This window comes from Strongylocentrotus purpuratus, unplaced genomic scaffold (genome assembly GCF_000002235.5).
Source record: "Strongylocentrotus purpuratus isolate Spur 01 unplaced genomic scaffold, Spur_5.0 spur5_scaffold_5, whole genome shotgun sequence".
NCBI lineage: Eukaryota > Metazoa > Echinodermata > Echinoidea > Camarodonta > Strongylocentrotidae > Strongylocentrotus > Strongylocentrotus purpuratus.
This window is the reverse complement of record NW_022145611.1, coordinates 38663733-38682501: the sequence shown is the minus strand read 5'-3', so window position 1 is coordinate 38682501 and position 18769 is coordinate 38663733. Positions and strand designations below refer to the sequence as shown.

Below are 18769 nucleotides of genomic sequence, written 5' to 3'. Positions count from 1 at the left end.
GATATAGAGTCGATGACGGTACAACGAATCATCTTCTTTTTCTAATAATTTAATGAAACGTTAAGCTTCCGCGCAAAGCGCATGCAGGAGGGGGGAACTGAATTCAGACAAGGATTAAGAGTCGAGAACGGTACAACGAATCGTCTTCTTTCTCTCTAATATTTAATGAAACGTCAAAGCTTCCGCGCTTCGCGCGGGAGGGGCAAAACTGAATTCAGAGAAGGATTAAGAGTCGAGAATGGAACAACGAATCATCTTCTTTCTCTAATAATTTCATAAACTGTAAAAGGTCAAAGCTTCCGCGCTTTGCGCGGGAGGGGAAAACTGAATTCAGACAAGGAATACGAGTCGAGAATGGTACAACAAATCGTCTTCTTCTTCTCTAATAATTAATGAAAGGTCAAAGCTTCCGCGGGCAAGAGGCTATAGCCCCCCCCCCCCCCGATGAAAATGTCAAAAATTGTACCGGTATGGTGCTTCTAATATGACCTTGAAAAAACGGTCTGCGCAATTTTCAAATTTCCGGCGGCCCCCCCCCCCCCCCCTATTGGAAAATCCTGGATCCGCGCCTGTATTGGGACATTTATTTTGTCGGTAGTTGGTGGCTTGTTTTGGTTCGGTAATCGTGGCCTCTATCCCCCCCCCCCCCCCCCCCCCCCCCACTGAAAAAGGCCTAGCGACACTCCTGACGACACATCAGGCCTATACTTGCGTTTTGTGAGAGGCTCAAATATCCGGGCCAGCTATCTATAGTTGTGTAAGTTTTGAAGAAAAACAAACGAGTACTCGCTCTCCAATCGTACTGGTTTTTGGGGAATTTCGAATGTCATCAAATACGTTTTTTTCCTTTTAACACATTAATTGTTTTGCGAATCAATTCAGGCCTGGCTAAATATAAACTTTTTCGTAAGGCAACAGACAAGTAATTTAGTCATATACCTGATTAAAATTTGAAGATTTCCTACACTAGTGCCTGGCTGTGCGTGTCCCATATTTGAACACTAAGTTGCACCTGAAATTGCAACATGTGCATTATAAGCTCCAAACGCTTTTTTTCCTACAAATATTCTCTCTCTCTCTCTCATTTAAGTTTGGTGAGGGAGGCAGGGGCCTTTCGCCCCCTCCCCCGATCCACACGAAGTTGGTGGGATTAATCGCAACTGATCTCTGCTTCTTTTCACCCTTTTATTTTGTTCTGCCTCTTTTGTGTTCCATTTTAGCTCTCCTCTTTCCCTTTCCCTTCTTTCTCTCTTTTTTTTGGCGGGAAGGGGGGGGGTGGTGGTCTGGGGGGCAGAGGCAAAGGCCTTTCTCCACGATTCACATCTTGTTTGCGTAGTGTTCAGGGGCGTACGCAGGGGGGGGGGGGGGGGGGTAAGCGGACACATTTTTTTTTTTTTTTGGTCTCGAAATTTCATAATTTGACATTTTTTGTCGTTTGGGGGGGGGGGGGGGGTAAGGTCACCTTATTTAGGTTAGCCGTGGGTATAATTTTTTTTCTTCTTTTTTTTCTTCAAATAATTAAAAAACAAAAACAAAAACAAAGGCAAAGGGGGGGGTTTTAGTTTTTTTTTAGGGGGGTTTACATACATAAAAATACCAAAGGGGGGGGTTGAACCCCCAAACCCCCCCCCCCTGCGTACGCCCTGGTAGTGTTGGTAGTGGGGGGGGGGGGGGGTAGTGAGCACCTTTTTTTGGCCCTCGAAAATTTAACAATTTGCACCAACCCCCCCCCCCCCCCCCTACTAGATCCGCCACTGCCTGGAGTTTTATCCCTAGCTAGCTGGCAAAGCTGAATATGGGTTATCCAGTCGTTTCATTCATTAAGTATAATTATACTTGTATCAGGGATATGAGAGTATATCCCTGTTTGTTTTGACTATGTATACGTGTGGACTAGAGTACGGACATTCGGTGGGGCAGGCGGACTATTGGTGCGAGACCTCTTCCGCACAGATTGTCCGTCAGACATTTGAGGCGCGCACGGAATGTCCGACATGGACATTCTGCGCGGATAAAATCCGCACCGATCGTCCGCTCTCGATCGATCTCTAATAGTCGGACGACCGGTACGGGTTACATTCTACGCGGTAACACCGGCACATACTCGTTTTTCTGAAGGTTTGTATTTCCGAAGGTTCATATATAATTCTGAAACACACATTTCCCATGCCTATAGGGGCGCATAATTTCGAAAGTGAAAAAAGAGTTCTGAAAAGGAAATAGGGTTCGTAATTTCTAAAATGCTAGAGTTCGTCATTCTGAAAATGGGAAAAGGTACCTAAACAACAAACAAACATTACAAGGGAATTCAAGAGGCCGAGATAGCCCATCCCCCTCTCAGGTCCGGGCTAACCCGGATCCGGGACAACTTTGCCCCACTACAAAAACTGTCATTTTACCCTAACCTAACCCTAGACCTATCCCCAAACCTGCCAAAACTGACTGATTTTGCAGCGGGATTGAGTTGTCCCCAGGTAAGAGCTAGCCCGACTCCGACTCCATTTATGTATATATTTAGAAGACATTTCACTTTTCTCCTTGGATTTCTGGCTTTGATCACTGTCGACATTTCTCTTTTTATTTCCCAGGCTACTAACCCCTCCCCTTCTCTCTCTCTGATCTCCTCTCAAAGTAACATGGTCCCTATATTACTTTTATGTCCTTACATAAACATACTTTGTTACAGTAGAATATCAAATTCAGCATTTAACTATACACCAACCATTTACAAATTAAAGAATTACCATCTGCTATCTATCCCTGATCAATAAAGATGATCAGTATCATCATAAAGATGTTTTTGCTCTTCATGAGAAAATTTCAAAAAATCTAAAATCTGTACGTTTTAATGTTTTAAACATATATGAAAATTAACCCATTATCTAGGTAGTTCTTTCTGGGAAGAATAATTGTGATGCATAATGCTTGCAAGGCATAATCCAAAAACACATTTCACAGACATCATGAAAATAATTTTTCAAATCATGCATATTGCATCTCCGGACACAACAGCAACTGCATATCTAAACAATTTGCCCATGATTCAAATCAAATGTAGAATGAAGACTTCATCCAACACAAAATTATTAGTCACATCATCCAAATGAATAGATTTTTATTAGCATTATATCCACCATGTAAGAAATACATATCTGCAAAGTATTAACAAATATTAAATCTTTGGTACAAGTAAAAACATCAAAATTATGGTTTCCTAAATATTGTACCCACATTGGATGTGTCACAAATAATACATGTATACAAAACATGGATAAAAATCTACATACGAATTTCAAAAAATCTTATGAATCACTGTCACTGATATACCGATATAGCAAGTTATCACATGTAAATATTCGTCATCAGTCTATGATGAAATAAGAATTCTCAAATTATAAAGGCCTATATACTCTGGGTACTTATATATACCAGTAGTATATCATTATAATTTATATCTACACCTATACCTATTTTCTTCCAGTGCCTTGAAAATAGTTATCTAGAACTAAGAATCATACATTAAATTCAACTGTTCCTTTTCAGTTTCTTTCATAACTTACATATGAAAAACTGGCAATACTCTTGGTAGGATTGAGAACCGATGAAAGAAGCTTTTAAAACTTGTAAAAAGTACCTCCAATTAAAAAAAAGATAGAACTGTCCAGAAGCAGTACAACTGAGGGTTTGATTGATGTATATGAATGTGTGATTAGGTTCATCGTCCTCAAAGCTTATATAAGTTTGCTTGACCATGCACATTTTAAGTAATCAACAAGTCCTCTATTTTAGAATTAATAAATTAATATTGTTACCTTGAAAATTTTTCTAGGAATTTAAAAAAAAGAGAGAGGTATGATATTAGACATATTCTTTCAATAATTGATACAAATGCGCTAGAAGTATCTATTTGAATTACATGAACTATATTGCACAAATTTTTCATGAAACAATCCCCATTTTAACCAGTCGTCGAGAGAATGATAGAGGTCAAGAAGATATCTTTCATTTATGGATAAAACCAATAATAAATGTAGACATTTTAATGAAAATATTTTTTTAAAACTTATAACTTTCACAAAAACTATATATCAATTTATCTCATTCATTTGTAAGTATTACCGGTATATGTTGTTACAAAAACTATAAAGAATTGAATTTCAACTACGTATCTTAATAATATTATCAGGCAAAAATGCAAATATAGTAGATCACAAGATATAGAGGCTTAATAACTGTAAAACTGAAAACAAAAGAAAATTAATAGAAACTTTTAGATTTAAATGTGAAGCGAAATTTAGTGACTATTAATTGTCTTACAGCCCTTTTTACAGTACACATTGATCAAACCAAGAAAAACAAATCTATATTCTCTCTTTGGTCTTGAAGTTTGAATCTAGATGATAAACAGATGAGTAGATCCATACTCCTATCATCTCACAATTTACACGAGGAAGCCTTGAATACTGATTATATTTAACCTGAAAACCCCTAAGCTCATAATCTGGTTATGGAATTCCACTTCAAGAACATGTTGTTTAAGTTATTTTGAATTCTTGCTATCGCCGATAAATACAAAATAGCAGTATGTTACATTTCATCATAATCTATTGCTCTATTTCTCACCTATCATACATTATCTTTAAAAAAAAATTCTTAAGCACATACTATTCTCCAAGTTTCAATACAAGTTTCGTTTTGATTAAGTATTTGTCGTTACCGGAAACCGATCGTGTCATTAAAGTTAAATCTTGATGAAAAAAACCTTTATAGGTGATGAGTCTCACAAGGTGATACGCTCTCCTTTCACAAGTCTTCCTTTCATGTACCATATGTCCTGAGTTGAAGAAGAAATCATAAATACATAGTAAAACATACATGTATGTGTAAAAGAATTACCCTTTAGCCCTAAAAGCAATATGAGTCTACCCACATCATGTAAGAAAAAGAAAAAAGGTTCATAATTCTAGAATGAAAAATCTAAAGCCCTTCTCATTCTGTCTTCTTTTATGGAAATTGCTTTATAAAACAAGATGAAAACAATTCAGGATTGTGACTTAATATCACTAGGATGATTTGGCTCAATTACAAAAAGCTTTCCAGAATCTATCACACAATGATCTTGACCATACAGTATTGAGGACATACACCATGTAAGTTTAGAAACAAATGAATATATGAACAGCCTTGCTGATTGAATTTACCATTGCCATGCATGCATGCATACTTGCTGGGTGTACAGTGCACACCTAGCACTGATAGTGGAAATGTTACATGTACAACATGAACAAATACTTACAGACTATACATTTAGAGTATAATTCAAGTGTAGGTATGATCCTCAAACATCATTACTGAATCAATGAGCCATTCCAATCTTCAAATAAGCAATTAGCAAATTAAAAAAAAAATTGTTCAACTTTCATAGAAAAGAGAACTGTCTAACCTTGATGTTGACTTCAACATCTTCTCCAAGTTTCCTCTTAGCAACATCAGTGATTTCATTTGCCATATTAGCTTGTGTTGTCCCGGCAACATCGATGTAGTGGCAATTAGAAGAGGCATAATGGCAGGAGATTGCCTGTAAGAAATCAAATAAATATAAAGTGTATATTAAACATTAAAGGTAAATATATGTTTATAGGCCCATCTTAATGCTGGTTTTTGTTTGTTAATGCCATGGCCAGCTTACGATGTGTTATATACCAATAAGTATTCCTTTCATCTCACTCAAGGTACACTAAAAATGACTGTGGTATTCAAAAGTCTTTTTCCCCCCAAGATATATTTTCACCACATTCGTAGGTAATGGTAAGAAGAGTTTGTACCTTCCTAAATCCACTTGTTTTATTAGTTCCAGATCCATGAAGCAAGAGGGGATGGAAGAAGACTGTATCTCCTTTCTCCATCTCAAGATGAACTCTGGGAGCAGATGCATCAAAGTCCATTATTCCATGGTACATCTTGTTCACACCTCCCTAAACAAAAAACATTACAAATATATATTATCTCCTCATGTCTACTGCAATTTTGGGGCATATTTATTGACTGATTAATCACTGATTTGACAATGTGTGTGATGATGAATCAAATTGATGATAATTAAATATCCAGGAGATAATGGCTCTCTATCTCAGAATGATTTGCCAGAATGATTAAGGACTCAGTGTCTCCATCATCATCATCATTTATCAAAGTCAGCATTTTACAAAGATAACTGACTTTTGTGTAATGATGGCACTCCCTCTCCCCACTTCTTCTTGTCTCTAGCATACTCTTCATTTAGACCAACCTTACAGTTAGTGCTTTCTTTCTTCACCATTTCTTTCCATGAAATCTTCTATCTTCCTTTCCCTTTTATGCCATCCACTTCTGAATCTCAAGCTCTTTTCACATGTTCGTCATCTTCCCTTCTCAACTAATGACCCAAACGAATGAATGAATGAATGAATAAATAAAATGATACATTAAATTGAGTTTTCTTACTAGATCAAGTACGGCTTGAAACATATACACACTTTATGTATTGCAGAGTGGGTATACCGTAATAGGTGAGGGCTCGTTTTCATGTGGTACTTGTTCATTCATTCAGGCACTATTCAAAATCTTATTACAGTCGAACCTCTCTATACAGACTTTTCAAATGAAATAACAAACAAACAACCAAAGATAATTTTTTAAAGGTGGTGGCTATAAATCTGGATTGACTACAAATTTTGAGCTAAATTCACATCAAAACTCTCAAAAGGTGAATTAAAAAAAAGAAATAGTGATCCTATAGAAAGAAAAATAGTAGTATACTGAAAAAATTGTTCAGTTCTAAAGTTACGACTGGGTATCTGAGCTTGGATGCAACAACAAAAAAGAAGTAAGAAATAAAATACAATGTACTCTCACTAAGAAGATGACTGACAAAGAAAGCGGACAAAATATACAGTTCCTCAGGTAGATAAAGGAACATCCCTTCACTGCTATTATGTAAACATGTGTAGAACAGGTGTCACATGCATATTCACCTTTTTACATAATAGCAGTAAAGGGATGTTCCTTTGTCTATCTGAGGAACTGTATATTTTGTCCGCTTTCTTTGTCTGTTATGTTCATAGTTCAAATTAATTTTGACAAAGTAATGTGCTCCTAAAATGAAGTTATACCATATATCACATGTATGATGAAGTCAGCTGACCACTGACTCATCAAACCTTTAGCATGATGGTTTGTGCATACCTCCCATTTAGGATAATCATGACGCATTAACTGTCCCTTATGTGAGCCTGGAATCACCACAAGACAGCCGTTTTGTCTGTGTACTTTCTCCATAGCTGTCCAGGAACACACAATGCTCTTAGCTGGTCGGAATGGGAAGTAGTGTAGATCCTGATGCATGGGATGCCGAGAGGTCTTGCTTCCTGCAGCAAAATAATCCAAAATAAACAAGTCAACGCAAAGCGTAGCATCCCCTCTCGGGGTACAAATAGCCTACCGGTACATACCTCAGAACAAGTTACCTCCATTGGACTATACTATTATATCACTAGGCAAGGAAGTTAACCACATTTCACATATATAATTAGGTGTTTTTGCATATTTAATGAGCTATGACCTTTCACCTTTGACCTACATACTCATAAATCAACCTTAGGCTGTACATGTATTTTGATACTCCTGCCTTCATATTAAATTTCATTAAAATTCGTCAAACATTACTCAAGTTATAGAAGGGAACCAGATTCGCATATTTAATGAGCTATGACGTTTGACCTACATACTCCGAAATGAAACTTAGGCTGTGTTTTGATACCATGAACCTTCATATCAAATTTCATTAAAATCCGTCAAACATTACTAAAGGTATCAACGGAAACCAGATGTGTATTTTTTCGCATATTTAATGAGCTATGACCTTTGACCTATGTACTCCAAAATCAAACTTAGCCTGTATTTTGATATCATGTACCTTCATATTAAATTCCGTTAAACACTACTGAAGTTATCGATCAGAAATCAAATTTGTTACGGACGGACGCACGGACGGATGGCAGCGTTACTATATCCCCTCCGACTTTGTCGGCGAGGGGATAATAAAAAGCCATTTACTAAGCTAGAGATATCTCTATCTATGAGAAATGTGTGTTATATAACAACTACACAAGTTTAAAGAAATCTAACAGCTAAAACATTCCATCGCTTGAATAATGAATGAAAAAACTGTCCTTTCATGTTTTAAAGTCTTTTTTTACATTTCTGTAAATCTGGTAGTCTCATCTAAAACTAATAAATGAAATGGAAGTAGGCAGATATCATTAAACATGAAGCATGTGTGATCCTTGTATGAACAATATACTAGATGCATCACCTTGAGTGTGTGGATTTTGATGCCAGGCATATCCTTGCAAACTCAATTAACATGAGGCCTAAAAAAAAAAGATGTTGTGTTGCCCTTTATGTGCCAAAACATGGGTCGGTCGGAAATCTAAAAAGCCGACCGTAGATTTCAAGATTTTTGGGTCGGTCGCAAAGGGCAATACAACATCTTTTTTTTTAGGCCTGAGTGAAGGTGACATTGAAGGCAAACATGTACAAACCATATTTGCGTTCTGTTCACCCTTTTAGATGTTACATCAAGATTAGATTTTTTTTTATTCATAACATCCTTCTAAATATACAATGTTAAAATAATAAATAAGTCCTAAGAAGTGTAGCATGAGATCATACAAGATAACATTTTGTACATAATGCCTTATTGTTATCTTCACAATGAGCCATAAACATCACTTACCTGGATCAGGAGGTTTGTTGATAAGCATTGTATGCATTGCCATTGCATCAGGTCCAGTGAAGCACTCTACATATTGCAATAGCTGTAACAACAAACCAAAGTCCACATATTGTTAATGAATAATGGTAGAAAATTACCTGTATGTGTCAATTAGTGCAGCAAGTCACGTATCTAGGTTTTCAAAGGTCTCCTGATATTGCTGATAACATCTTCTACTACAATCATACATATCATTCTTTCCTTAGTACCTTTATCAAACATTATCATTTGTTTTCCTTCTTGAACTATCATCTGTTCAGAGCCTTAAGGACTTTAAATATGTCTTAAAGTATATGAGTTAATGCCCTTCTGGCTCCAAAGATATGTAATCAAAACTGAAGCACATGATTTTCTTAATAAAAGTTCATCAGTTCCTTTTTAATCCACAACATTAAAAATTAATCATTAACATAATAAGTAATGAAGGAAACAACAAACAATGATATATTAATAACTTTGCAACAAACAAATATTTTTTCAGATAACACTGTCAATTGAACCGATTAATACAAAGAGTCCAAATTATATCTACTCCAATACAAGAAATATGCTCTATCTAAATGTGAAAATTCATGCTTGTCATTTCCCAGTGACTTTGTTCAAGTACATTTGCGGCACTTTATAATAAATTAATAAATGAATGAATAAATTGAGGTCATTCATGAAATCAAAATAATTACACAATTCCAGCAAATATCTCAAAACCACATGCATTTATCTCAATCAATAAATTTAGATTTATGAAAGGATGACATCCTATTTTATTAAATCCTATTCATCTTCCAAATGAGGCAGGAGACAGGTCAATTCAATTTGAAAGATTAATAATGCACATAAGAATGGTCATTGATCAGTGACCATTAAAGCCACCCCGTCCCTAAACGTCGGTGTATAAGGAAAGGGGTTTTGAATTCATCCTGTATTGAAATGTTTTTAGTGGGACTGTACAGGTGTCATATTTATTGTTCAGATTTCACATTTTCTGCAATGAGGAAACCAAATTTTCAAAGGAGTCAATCATAGTAAATGGCAGAATGGGATACAAGTTAATGAAATAGTAATCACATTTGATAACTACCTCTGGCGAGCTGCAGTAGGAGAATAGGACTTCATTGTCTTGAAAGTCTTGGAGTTTATTGATTGCTCTTTCACCACTCAATGTTTTAAGGGCAACATCCTTCATGATAGTCATACCGGCAGAGCGCTGTCTATTCTTCCCTTCGCAGATAAGCTCAAACTCCTCCCTGTAAATGAATTAAAGAATTAAAAGGATATCATACAATCACTTGTATTGATCAATCATATTTTCAATACCATACAAATCCGTAGTCACTTTGTTAAATACCAGTAAACACATGTATTTGAAGAGTAAAATTGAATTTTTGTCACTTGTTGGATCACCTGATTTATAAAGTGAAGAATTAAGAACGTGGGTCATTGACTAATGCTTTAATGCAGCTCCAAACTGAATACCTCAGAACATGATTAAACTAGATGGAATTTTGACTGCGTGCAGTCGAAAATGATGCCTCCGCCATAGAGCAATTTAAACAAGTTTGGAGTTTAAATCTCCAGTGGTTCTTGAGATATCATGATAACAATCTCAATGTATGAAATTTCATAAGTTGACCTCTGTGACCCTTGACCTTTGACCTACGTGCTCCAAAATCTAATCAGATTGTCTTCCTATGGTGATACACACTATCATTAAGTTTGAAGTTTAAATCTCCAGTGGTTCTTGAGATATTATGATATGGTGATACATACTATCATTAAGTTTGAAGTGAAAATTCTCCAGTGGTTCTTGAGATATCGCGATAAGGATCTCAATGTATGGAATTTCATAAGTTGACCTCTGTGACCCTTGACCTTTGACCTACGTGCTCCAAAATCTAATCAGATTGTCTTCCTATGGTGATACACACTATCATTAAGTTTGAAGTTTAAATCTCCAGTGGTTCTTGAGATATTATGATAACAATCTCAATGTATGGAATTTCATAAGTTGACCTCTGTGACCCTTGACCTTTGACCTACGTGCTCCAAAATCTAATCAGATCGTCTTCCTATGGTGATACATACTATCCTTAAGTTTGAAGTTTTTACATCTCCAGTGGTTCTTGAGATATCATGATAACAATCTCAATGTATGGAATTTCATAAGTTGACCTCTATGACCTTGACCTTTGACCTACGTGCTCCAAAATGTAATCAGATTGTTTTCCTATAGTGATACACACTATCACTAAGTTTGAAGTTTAAATCTCCAGTGGTTCTTGAGATATCATGATAACAATCTCAATGTATGGAATTTCATAAGTTGACCTCTGTGACCCTTGACCTTTGACATACGTGCTCCAAAATCTAATCAGATCGTCTTCCTATGGTGATACATACTATCCTTAAGTTTGAAGTTTAAATCTCAAATGGTTCTTGAGATATCGCGCTAACAAACTCAATACAAGGAATTTAATAAGTTGACCTCTGTGACCTGTGACCTTTGACCTACGTACTCCAAAATCTAATCAGATCGTCTTCCTATGGTGATAAATACTATTCCCGAGTCTTAAGTTTAAATCTTAAATGGTTCTTGAGATATTGTGATAACGGTCAAACGGGACGGACGTACGTACGGACGGACAACCCGAAAACATGATGCCTCCGGCACCACCTTCGGTGGCGGAGGCATAAAAACACTAGTACCAATATCAACTTTAGACAAGAGGTGCTATCAATGACCTAAGAGCTTAATCATATCAGCCAATAATTGAATAATATCAGGTAGATTCTATCCAAATTTCAAAGAGATGTTATAATACATGATTGGTGAATACAATTTCACCGTTTATTTTCACCAGATATACTGGGAGGGAACTTCCCCATTAGTTAAACAAATTCTTTTATTCTAACCAATAACTATTAAGCTTATTGACCCAGCGACCATATGTGATATTCCTTGTCACAGCTATTATCCCAGTTCCTTATTTATCACGTATACCCCTCTAATGCGACTGAACCAAGATTCAAAAGGAATTTGTTTAATTTTAGGCCATCTGAGCCCCCCCCCCCCCCACCCTCCTGAATCAGAACCACTGCTCCATCAGATAAGATACCAATTTCTGATTTTTCAATTTTCATCTGTGTACATGGCCTATAACAGCAGTTTTCTCCTACAATAACACACATGAGCTTTCTACAATATCAGGGACTCCAGAAGAAATTGAGTATCAAGGTAGAAAATAAATTAAATTATATATGTAATATATTTTCATTTCTGCTAGAATGCTTTAGTCCTCTAAAACCATTCAATCTCATATAGAGATAGGTTAGTTCACTCCCTTTGCATAAGGATTGACAAAATATCTTCAGAGATCCCACACAAAACATTCTATGCTTTTCTCTACTACCACAATCCGACCTTACTTGTATGCATCGATTTTGTGATGAGGTACAAGATTGGGAATAACCAAGAAGCCATTCTCCTGGTATGATCGCTCTTGTTCCGCTGTAAGAATACTGTTCTTCACGACATACTGAATCTCATTGGACAGTCCTGCTTGAAGTGATGGCGATGATGAATCAGAAGAAACTTGCTGTTGAATCTATAGCAGCAAAAATAACAAATTTAGTTAAATTACACTTCTATTACATTGCACAATTGTGATAAGAAGTTCCTCTCAGTAAAAACGTGGGGTTACAATTTTATGTGCAAAGCTCAGATAGTGCATATATCAAGAGCATATTTTGGGCTATAGTTGAATAGAAGTACACAAATATTTCATCATGACAGATAGCATGCCAAAATTATCATTTCAGTGCTCATATTTAGCTTTGATTATTTCTTTAAACCTATTAAATAAGCCAGGTTATTTTGGTACCCTCTCAGCCAAGGAAGGTGTGGGGAGGGGCTGGACTTGTATGTGTGTAGAGGGGCTGGACTTGTATGTGCGTAGAGGTACGTCTTGCAAATTGGCACCTGGCTGGAATGATGCAAACATCAATAGTTTGCTCAGCTTGCCATTGTGAGCGTCTGTAAAGTGGCACCTGGCTGGAATGCTCCCCAGAGAGTGGAGAATGAATACAATGTCCGGCATAATAATATAGGGTCCGCTCGCTATTCATAAAGACCTCTATTCATATCAAAGGACTGCTATGTATAAGGACCGCTATTCATAATTTGAGAAAAGGTTCATTATTCATAAGGGTCATTATTCATAAGGAGAATAAAGAATTCATAAGGGTGAAGGTCGCTATTCCTAATACAAAATCAGGGTTGTATAGGGGTCCCTATTCATAATACGAGAAGAGGGCCGCTATATTCATGATACGTTAAATGAACGTTTTTAAAAATTGTAGGCCTATTTAATTCTATTCTATTCACCCATTTCTTGTAAATGATCAAGGATGATTCTTGAATGATCAGTTATTTCATGGGGATACCAATTAATTTGTATTTTACCCGTTTATATACTTGTGTATTTATCTATTTTGTTTTTGATGCTGTTATTCGTTTTATTATTACCAAACAGGGCCTCATGGAAGACCACCAAATTGGTCATATGTGCCACCCTGTATCAATATCAGAAATAAATAAATAAATATCTTATCATGAAAAGCGCAACCCTCATTTTTTAATTTGATATGAATAGCTGTCCTTATGAGCTTGATCCCCAATATAATTTTTTTTTAAATGCAGTGTAAAATAATAAAAATTACCTCTCAGTCTCACCAATACCATATCTCTAAAATTAACACTGACCATTGCAATCATCCAAAAACAGCCACTGCCAAACTCACTCTCGGAACAAGTTTAGAATACCACGGCCACCCCACCACTAAAATTGACCAAATGCTCGTAGGGAACCAAATACTTCACCAATAAAGCTAAATTTCAAGACTAACCTAATCCTAACCCTTACTCTATTCATTTTTATTCTAACCCTAACCCTTAGCTAAGTTCTTCAAAGTTTATGTACATTTGTAGCAGCTCTTACATTCACCCTACTTTTATCGTACATTCATGTTCACAGTTATTTTCTATCATGCTACATATTCATATTCAATTATTCGGACCATGTGTGTTCATTCCTTCAATCGAGCACCATGGTTCCACGCATCCGTTCACCCGCGTATTTTCAACGCCACAAGGTTTTTCTTTACTCCCGCTTCCACTTTGGTCGAGTCAAGATGTCTCTATGATTTCCTCTCCGAGCTTTATTCTTCTGTGCCTTTCGTCTCTTTTACGGCACGTCAACTCTTTGTCTGCCGTCTACAACGGACTGGCAGCATTCCAGTGGAACGTTTAAATCAGGACCCGACAAGGCGCTTGATTATCCGCTGGGAGCTGCCAGTTTCTTTGTTCCGGTAGCTCTTTCCATACTCGAGCTCGACTCACCCTAGTTCGTCTTTTATTTCATCAAAGAGTTCGACCTACTGCAACTCTGATGATTTCTCCATCAAAGTCCGGCTCATTCATTGAGCGACCTCACTGCTCATCTTCACCACCGGCTTGATGTCTACATTTCTACCCTTGGCCTCCAATATTCAAGCGATTCACTGCTTCGTCATTGAGCGCCACATTCCTTCTCTTCTCTTCTCGCCTGAGAGCTTCATCATCCTCATCAGGAGCGTCAGCGTTGAGATCCTTTACGGCTCTTCAGCCACGACTACGAAGCTGCATCTCCGCCTTCAAGCCTCTGCACTATTCATCGCGTGAGCCCCTTCCTTCCTTCTTCACATCTTATCATCTTCATTGGACTTTCGACCTCATTTCCACTCTGTCGTAAGCTCTAATCATTTCATTGCATTTATTCATCATTATATGACCATTTAAACTCTGTGCAATATCTACGATTCTCATTCATGCGATTAGTATTCCGAATCATTTATTCGCCTGACTGACTTCACTTGCAAGTGTTAGTCTACTTAGACCTAGATCTAGCTCTAGTCTAGATCTATCATATTTATTCATCAATAAACATAATGAAAAGGGAATACTTTCTTTCATGTATTTTATTGCCAGTGCAAACTTGTTTTCCTCGTAGCTAAAATAAAATAAGAGTTAGACTATGTTGTGTGGATCAGTGAACACGCTTTTACAATATTCATTCACAAATACAATCCCCCACACACTCATTTCTCTACACATTAACCCCATTGGTGGGGCAAGAGAACCAATGACAGTCAAGACTCAATGTAATGATAAATAAAAAGTGGAATTAGCGCCGAAATACCTAAGGCTAAGCTGCAATCAAAACTAAAGTCCCAAATTAAACGTACCAAAGGAGCAAAATGACGATTAAAGACGTTCAGACGTCTCAGCGCCTCACTGGGTCCTGTGTCTGATTCCATTTTTCAAGATCAATGACAATGCAACCAGCTGTATAGTACGAATAGCGGACTACGCTCATCCCGTTTAAAGGTCAACGGACTATTTGGACGGGTCCTTAGCTTGCTCTGCATGACTTCCCTAGTGCAGTAACAATGACAATGACAATGACAATGGCATTTATTATCATGTCACCCATAATCGGGGTATTGGAGAATACAATCTTATAAAGTTATATATATATATGATTGTATACACATGTATACAATCATATATAATCCACTAGAAATAAATAAATATATACATTAAAAACTGTAATACTAATAGGCTAATTATCATACTTCTAATCTCCTATTACACAATTTCAGAAAAAAAGAGAGAAGGAAGGAAAGGGAAAGAAAAAAGGGAAAAATGAGATAAAGAGAGGGATAAAAAGAGGAATAAGACAAGAAAAGAAGGGAGATATATCAGTTGCGATTTTCCGGCCAACAAAATGTGGATGGGGGGGGGGGGGGGGGGCAATCGGCCCTTGCCTCGCCGTCCCCCAGCACCCCGCCAGCAGGCCCGTTGCCAGAGTTTGATGTTGGGGAGGGGGGGGGGGGGCACGGGCGTACGCAGGATTTTTTCAAGGGGGGGGGGGGGGGTAAGGTCACCTTTAGGTCAGCCATGGGCATTTAATTTTTTTTTTTTTTTAAATTAAGAAAACAAAAACAAAAAATCCAAAGGGGGGGTTTAGTTTTTTTTTAGGGGGTTTACACACATAAAAATACCAAAGGGGGGGTTCAACCCCCAACCCCCCCCCCCTGCGTACGCGCCTAGGGGGGGGGGCACATACACGTAATCGATCAACGTAAAAAAAGGGGTCTAAAAAAGTTCAACCAATCTTTTTTTTTTTGGGGGGGGGGGTTGTGCCCCCCCCCCCCCATTCCGTGGCTACGTGTCTGCCCGCTAGCATCTCTTCAAAATATTCATTTTAACAATGGTAACCTTTTAGCATGGATATTAGTTTTCTGCAGGCAGAAAGAAACGTAAAAATTATCATGCATTGACATGTTAGTGTATCATTAGAATTATTCATATATGACATCTTGTGCATCAACTCTTTCGTCTTTTTTTGCGCATGGCGGATCGTCAATGAAACAAAGATATATCTATGGGCTTTTGTCGACTTTGTTTGTTTCTACGGCAGGCAGCCTTTGAAAATGAATGCGATTAATCAAATTAAGGAAATGCAATTAAGCATTATTTTAAACAAACAGAACTTTGTTATTTCTGGCTCATTTTTCCTGATTGAGGTATCATATAAAAGGGCAGAAAATGAACTTTCTAGAATTGTGATTTTCTCTTTGAAATTCAGATACCACCCGCCAAATGACGTTTTGGTACCATTTCTTCGCTTTGTTTTTGATCACTCATGCGTGAAATACAGCATATGAGCTGCATCAAATGAAAGAGGATGATCTATACGCTTTACAAATATGTGTCATTATTAATTTTAAGGGTGATTGGGACGCACTGTATGCCTATATTGGAAGGTTGCATGGCGAATAAAAATCAAACAATCAATCAATGAGAGGGAGAAAAGAAAAAAAAGTACTGAGGACGTAGGAATTAAGTGAAATACCCCCTTTAATATGGAGCACGCTTCGAGTGCTCAGTACCCAAAGACGTTGCCAAATATATAACCTACGCGAGCTGATGGGAGTTATGAGCGTATCAGGCAGTAGCCACGGGGGGGGGGGGGGGGCACAGGGGGGACGTGCCCCCCAAAACGTCAAAGATCGGTTGAACTTTTTTTAGACCCCCCCCCTTTTTTTTTTACCTCGATCGATTACATGTATGTGCCCCCCCCCCCCCAACATCAAACTCTGGCTACGTGCCTGGAGCATATGGCAATCCGTTTTTTAATAATTTATATATTCCTATTTTTTAATATCAAGAATTAGGAATAATTAAAACGGCTTGCCATCATGAGCGTACACAATATTATGACCAGTGGCGGATTCAGGGGGGGGGGGGGCACAGGAGGCACGTGACCCCCGGTAAAAAAAAAATTATGAAAAGGGGGAGGGAGAAAAAGAAAAGGGAGAAAAAGAGAAAAAGGAGTGGGAAAGAAAGGGGAGGGGAAAAAGAAAGAAAAGGGAAGAGAGAAAGAAGAAGAAAAGAGGGAGGAGAGAAAAGGGGAGAGGAGAAAAAGGAAGAGGAAACTGGAAGAAAGAGAAGCGAGAGGAGAGAAAAGGTGGAAAAGGAAGAACGGGGAAAAGACTGAGGAGAAAAAAGGGGGAAAAGGAGAATAATGAGTAGGGAAAAGAAAGAAAGGGGATGATATTATAAGAAGGTGTTTTTTTTACCGGGAAAGGGGCGGGGGGGGGGGGAGGCACGCAATTTTGCAGTGTGAATAATATGGGGTCCCTCTTGCCAGGCGTGTAGCTCCCCCCAACCCCCCCCCCCCAAAAAAAAGAAGCACAAGAAGAAGAACAACAAAAAAGATGGAAATAAGTGGGAAAGTGAGAAAGGAAAAAAATGAAAGAGAATTAAACAACCTTAAAAAAGAACAAATAAAGTCCCTCGATCGAAAGAGGATAACTAGAAGAAAAAAAATAGTGGTTCAAGTAAAAATCAATTCTATTTTTAAATTACAAAAGAGGGCTATCCGTATTTGTACAGGATCACATTATTTGGCTCACACTGACCCCTTATTCTCTTAACTTTGATTTGAATACAAGTAGCAATTATTATGTTCAAGTATATTAATAAGCAACTTCCACCATCCTTTGATAATAAGTTTCAATTGTTCTGTTCATTCCTATATATATATATTTTTTTTTAATTTTCTATTTTTTTTGAGGGGGGGGGGGGGGGCAGGGGGGCGCTTTTGTTTTTTGTTTTAAAAAAGATAACATTTATGTTACTATCCTTATTTTTTTTTTTACCGATTTGGAGGGCTAGGGGGGGGGGGGGGCGGGCCGGTAAAATCGGCCGTGGATCCGCGCCTGTTACGATGTATCTCTTTAATTCAATGAAAAATATATCCGTTATACTTGTTTGTATATGCTTTGTATTATGGTTATTAGTATTAGACATGATTTTCTACGGATGTAATACTTATGTAAAAATGTATAACCTTGTATTTGTAATATTTGAACGCAGAAACAAAATCAATCAAACAAACAAACAAACAAACATGTATGTATCTTGGAAAAAAACTTTCTTTTACTTTGTGATTGAACAGAAACCATCTTTAGTTGCCAGCAGCCATTAACCAGGGGAGGAGGATCGAGGTGGGGGGGGGGGGGGGGGGGGGTACGTCTGTGTTCACTCCATCCTGTCTGAGACACACGACGATTGTTCCAAAACATGACACACGTACACCAGGCCTAAAACAAAAAGATGTTGTATCGCAAATGGCAATACAACATCAATTTTTTTTTAGGCCCAGCTAAAAACTATATTCTTTGACAACATTTTCAAACTTTTCAACAGCAAAAAATTGCTACACTTAAACCTCATGTATGAGTCTAGTCGACGTGTACGTGTCACATGATTGATTCAACACGTTTGTCGTGTCACCACGTTAAGACAGTACAATACTGCACGACTGACTGATCAAATGTTGACAATTTTGT

At 37.5% G+C, this 18769-nt stretch overlaps 1 protein-coding gene across 1 annotated transcript; it reads right to left on the bottom strand.

The window, feature by feature from the left end:
* Positions 1-3102: 3102 nt before the first annotated feature.
* LOC579037 (phytanoyl-CoA dioxygenase, peroxisomal) lies at positions 3103-15210 on the bottom strand. Its single transcript, XM_030999576.1, has 8 exons — positions 15095-15210; positions 12239-12417; positions 9894-10059; positions 8777-8858; positions 7225-7406; positions 5826-5975; positions 5444-5578; positions 3103-4834 (listed from the first exon to the last, which is right to left on the bottom strand). Exons 1-8 carry the CDS (start codon positions 15164-15166, stop codon positions 4781-4783), a joined length of 1020 nt encoding a protein of 339 aa, XP_030855436.1. The 5' UTR covers positions 15167-15210; the 3' UTR covers positions 3103-4780.
* Between the last annotated feature and the right edge of the window lie 3559 nt (positions 15211-18769).

Coding starts and splice junctions, on each gene's coding strand:
- LOC579037 (XM_030999576.1), bottom strand. CDS start 15,166: ATGGAATCAGACACAGGACCCAGTGAGGCGCTGAGACGTCTGAACGTC. Junction 12,418..15,094: donor ATCGTCATTTTGCTCCTTTG/GTACGTTTAATT, acceptor TTGCTGCTATAG/ATTCAACAGCAAGTTTCTTC. Junction 7,407..8,776: donor CAACAAACCTCCTGATCCAG/GTAAGTGATGTT, acceptor ATTTTGCTGCAG/GAAGCAAGACCTCTCGGCAT.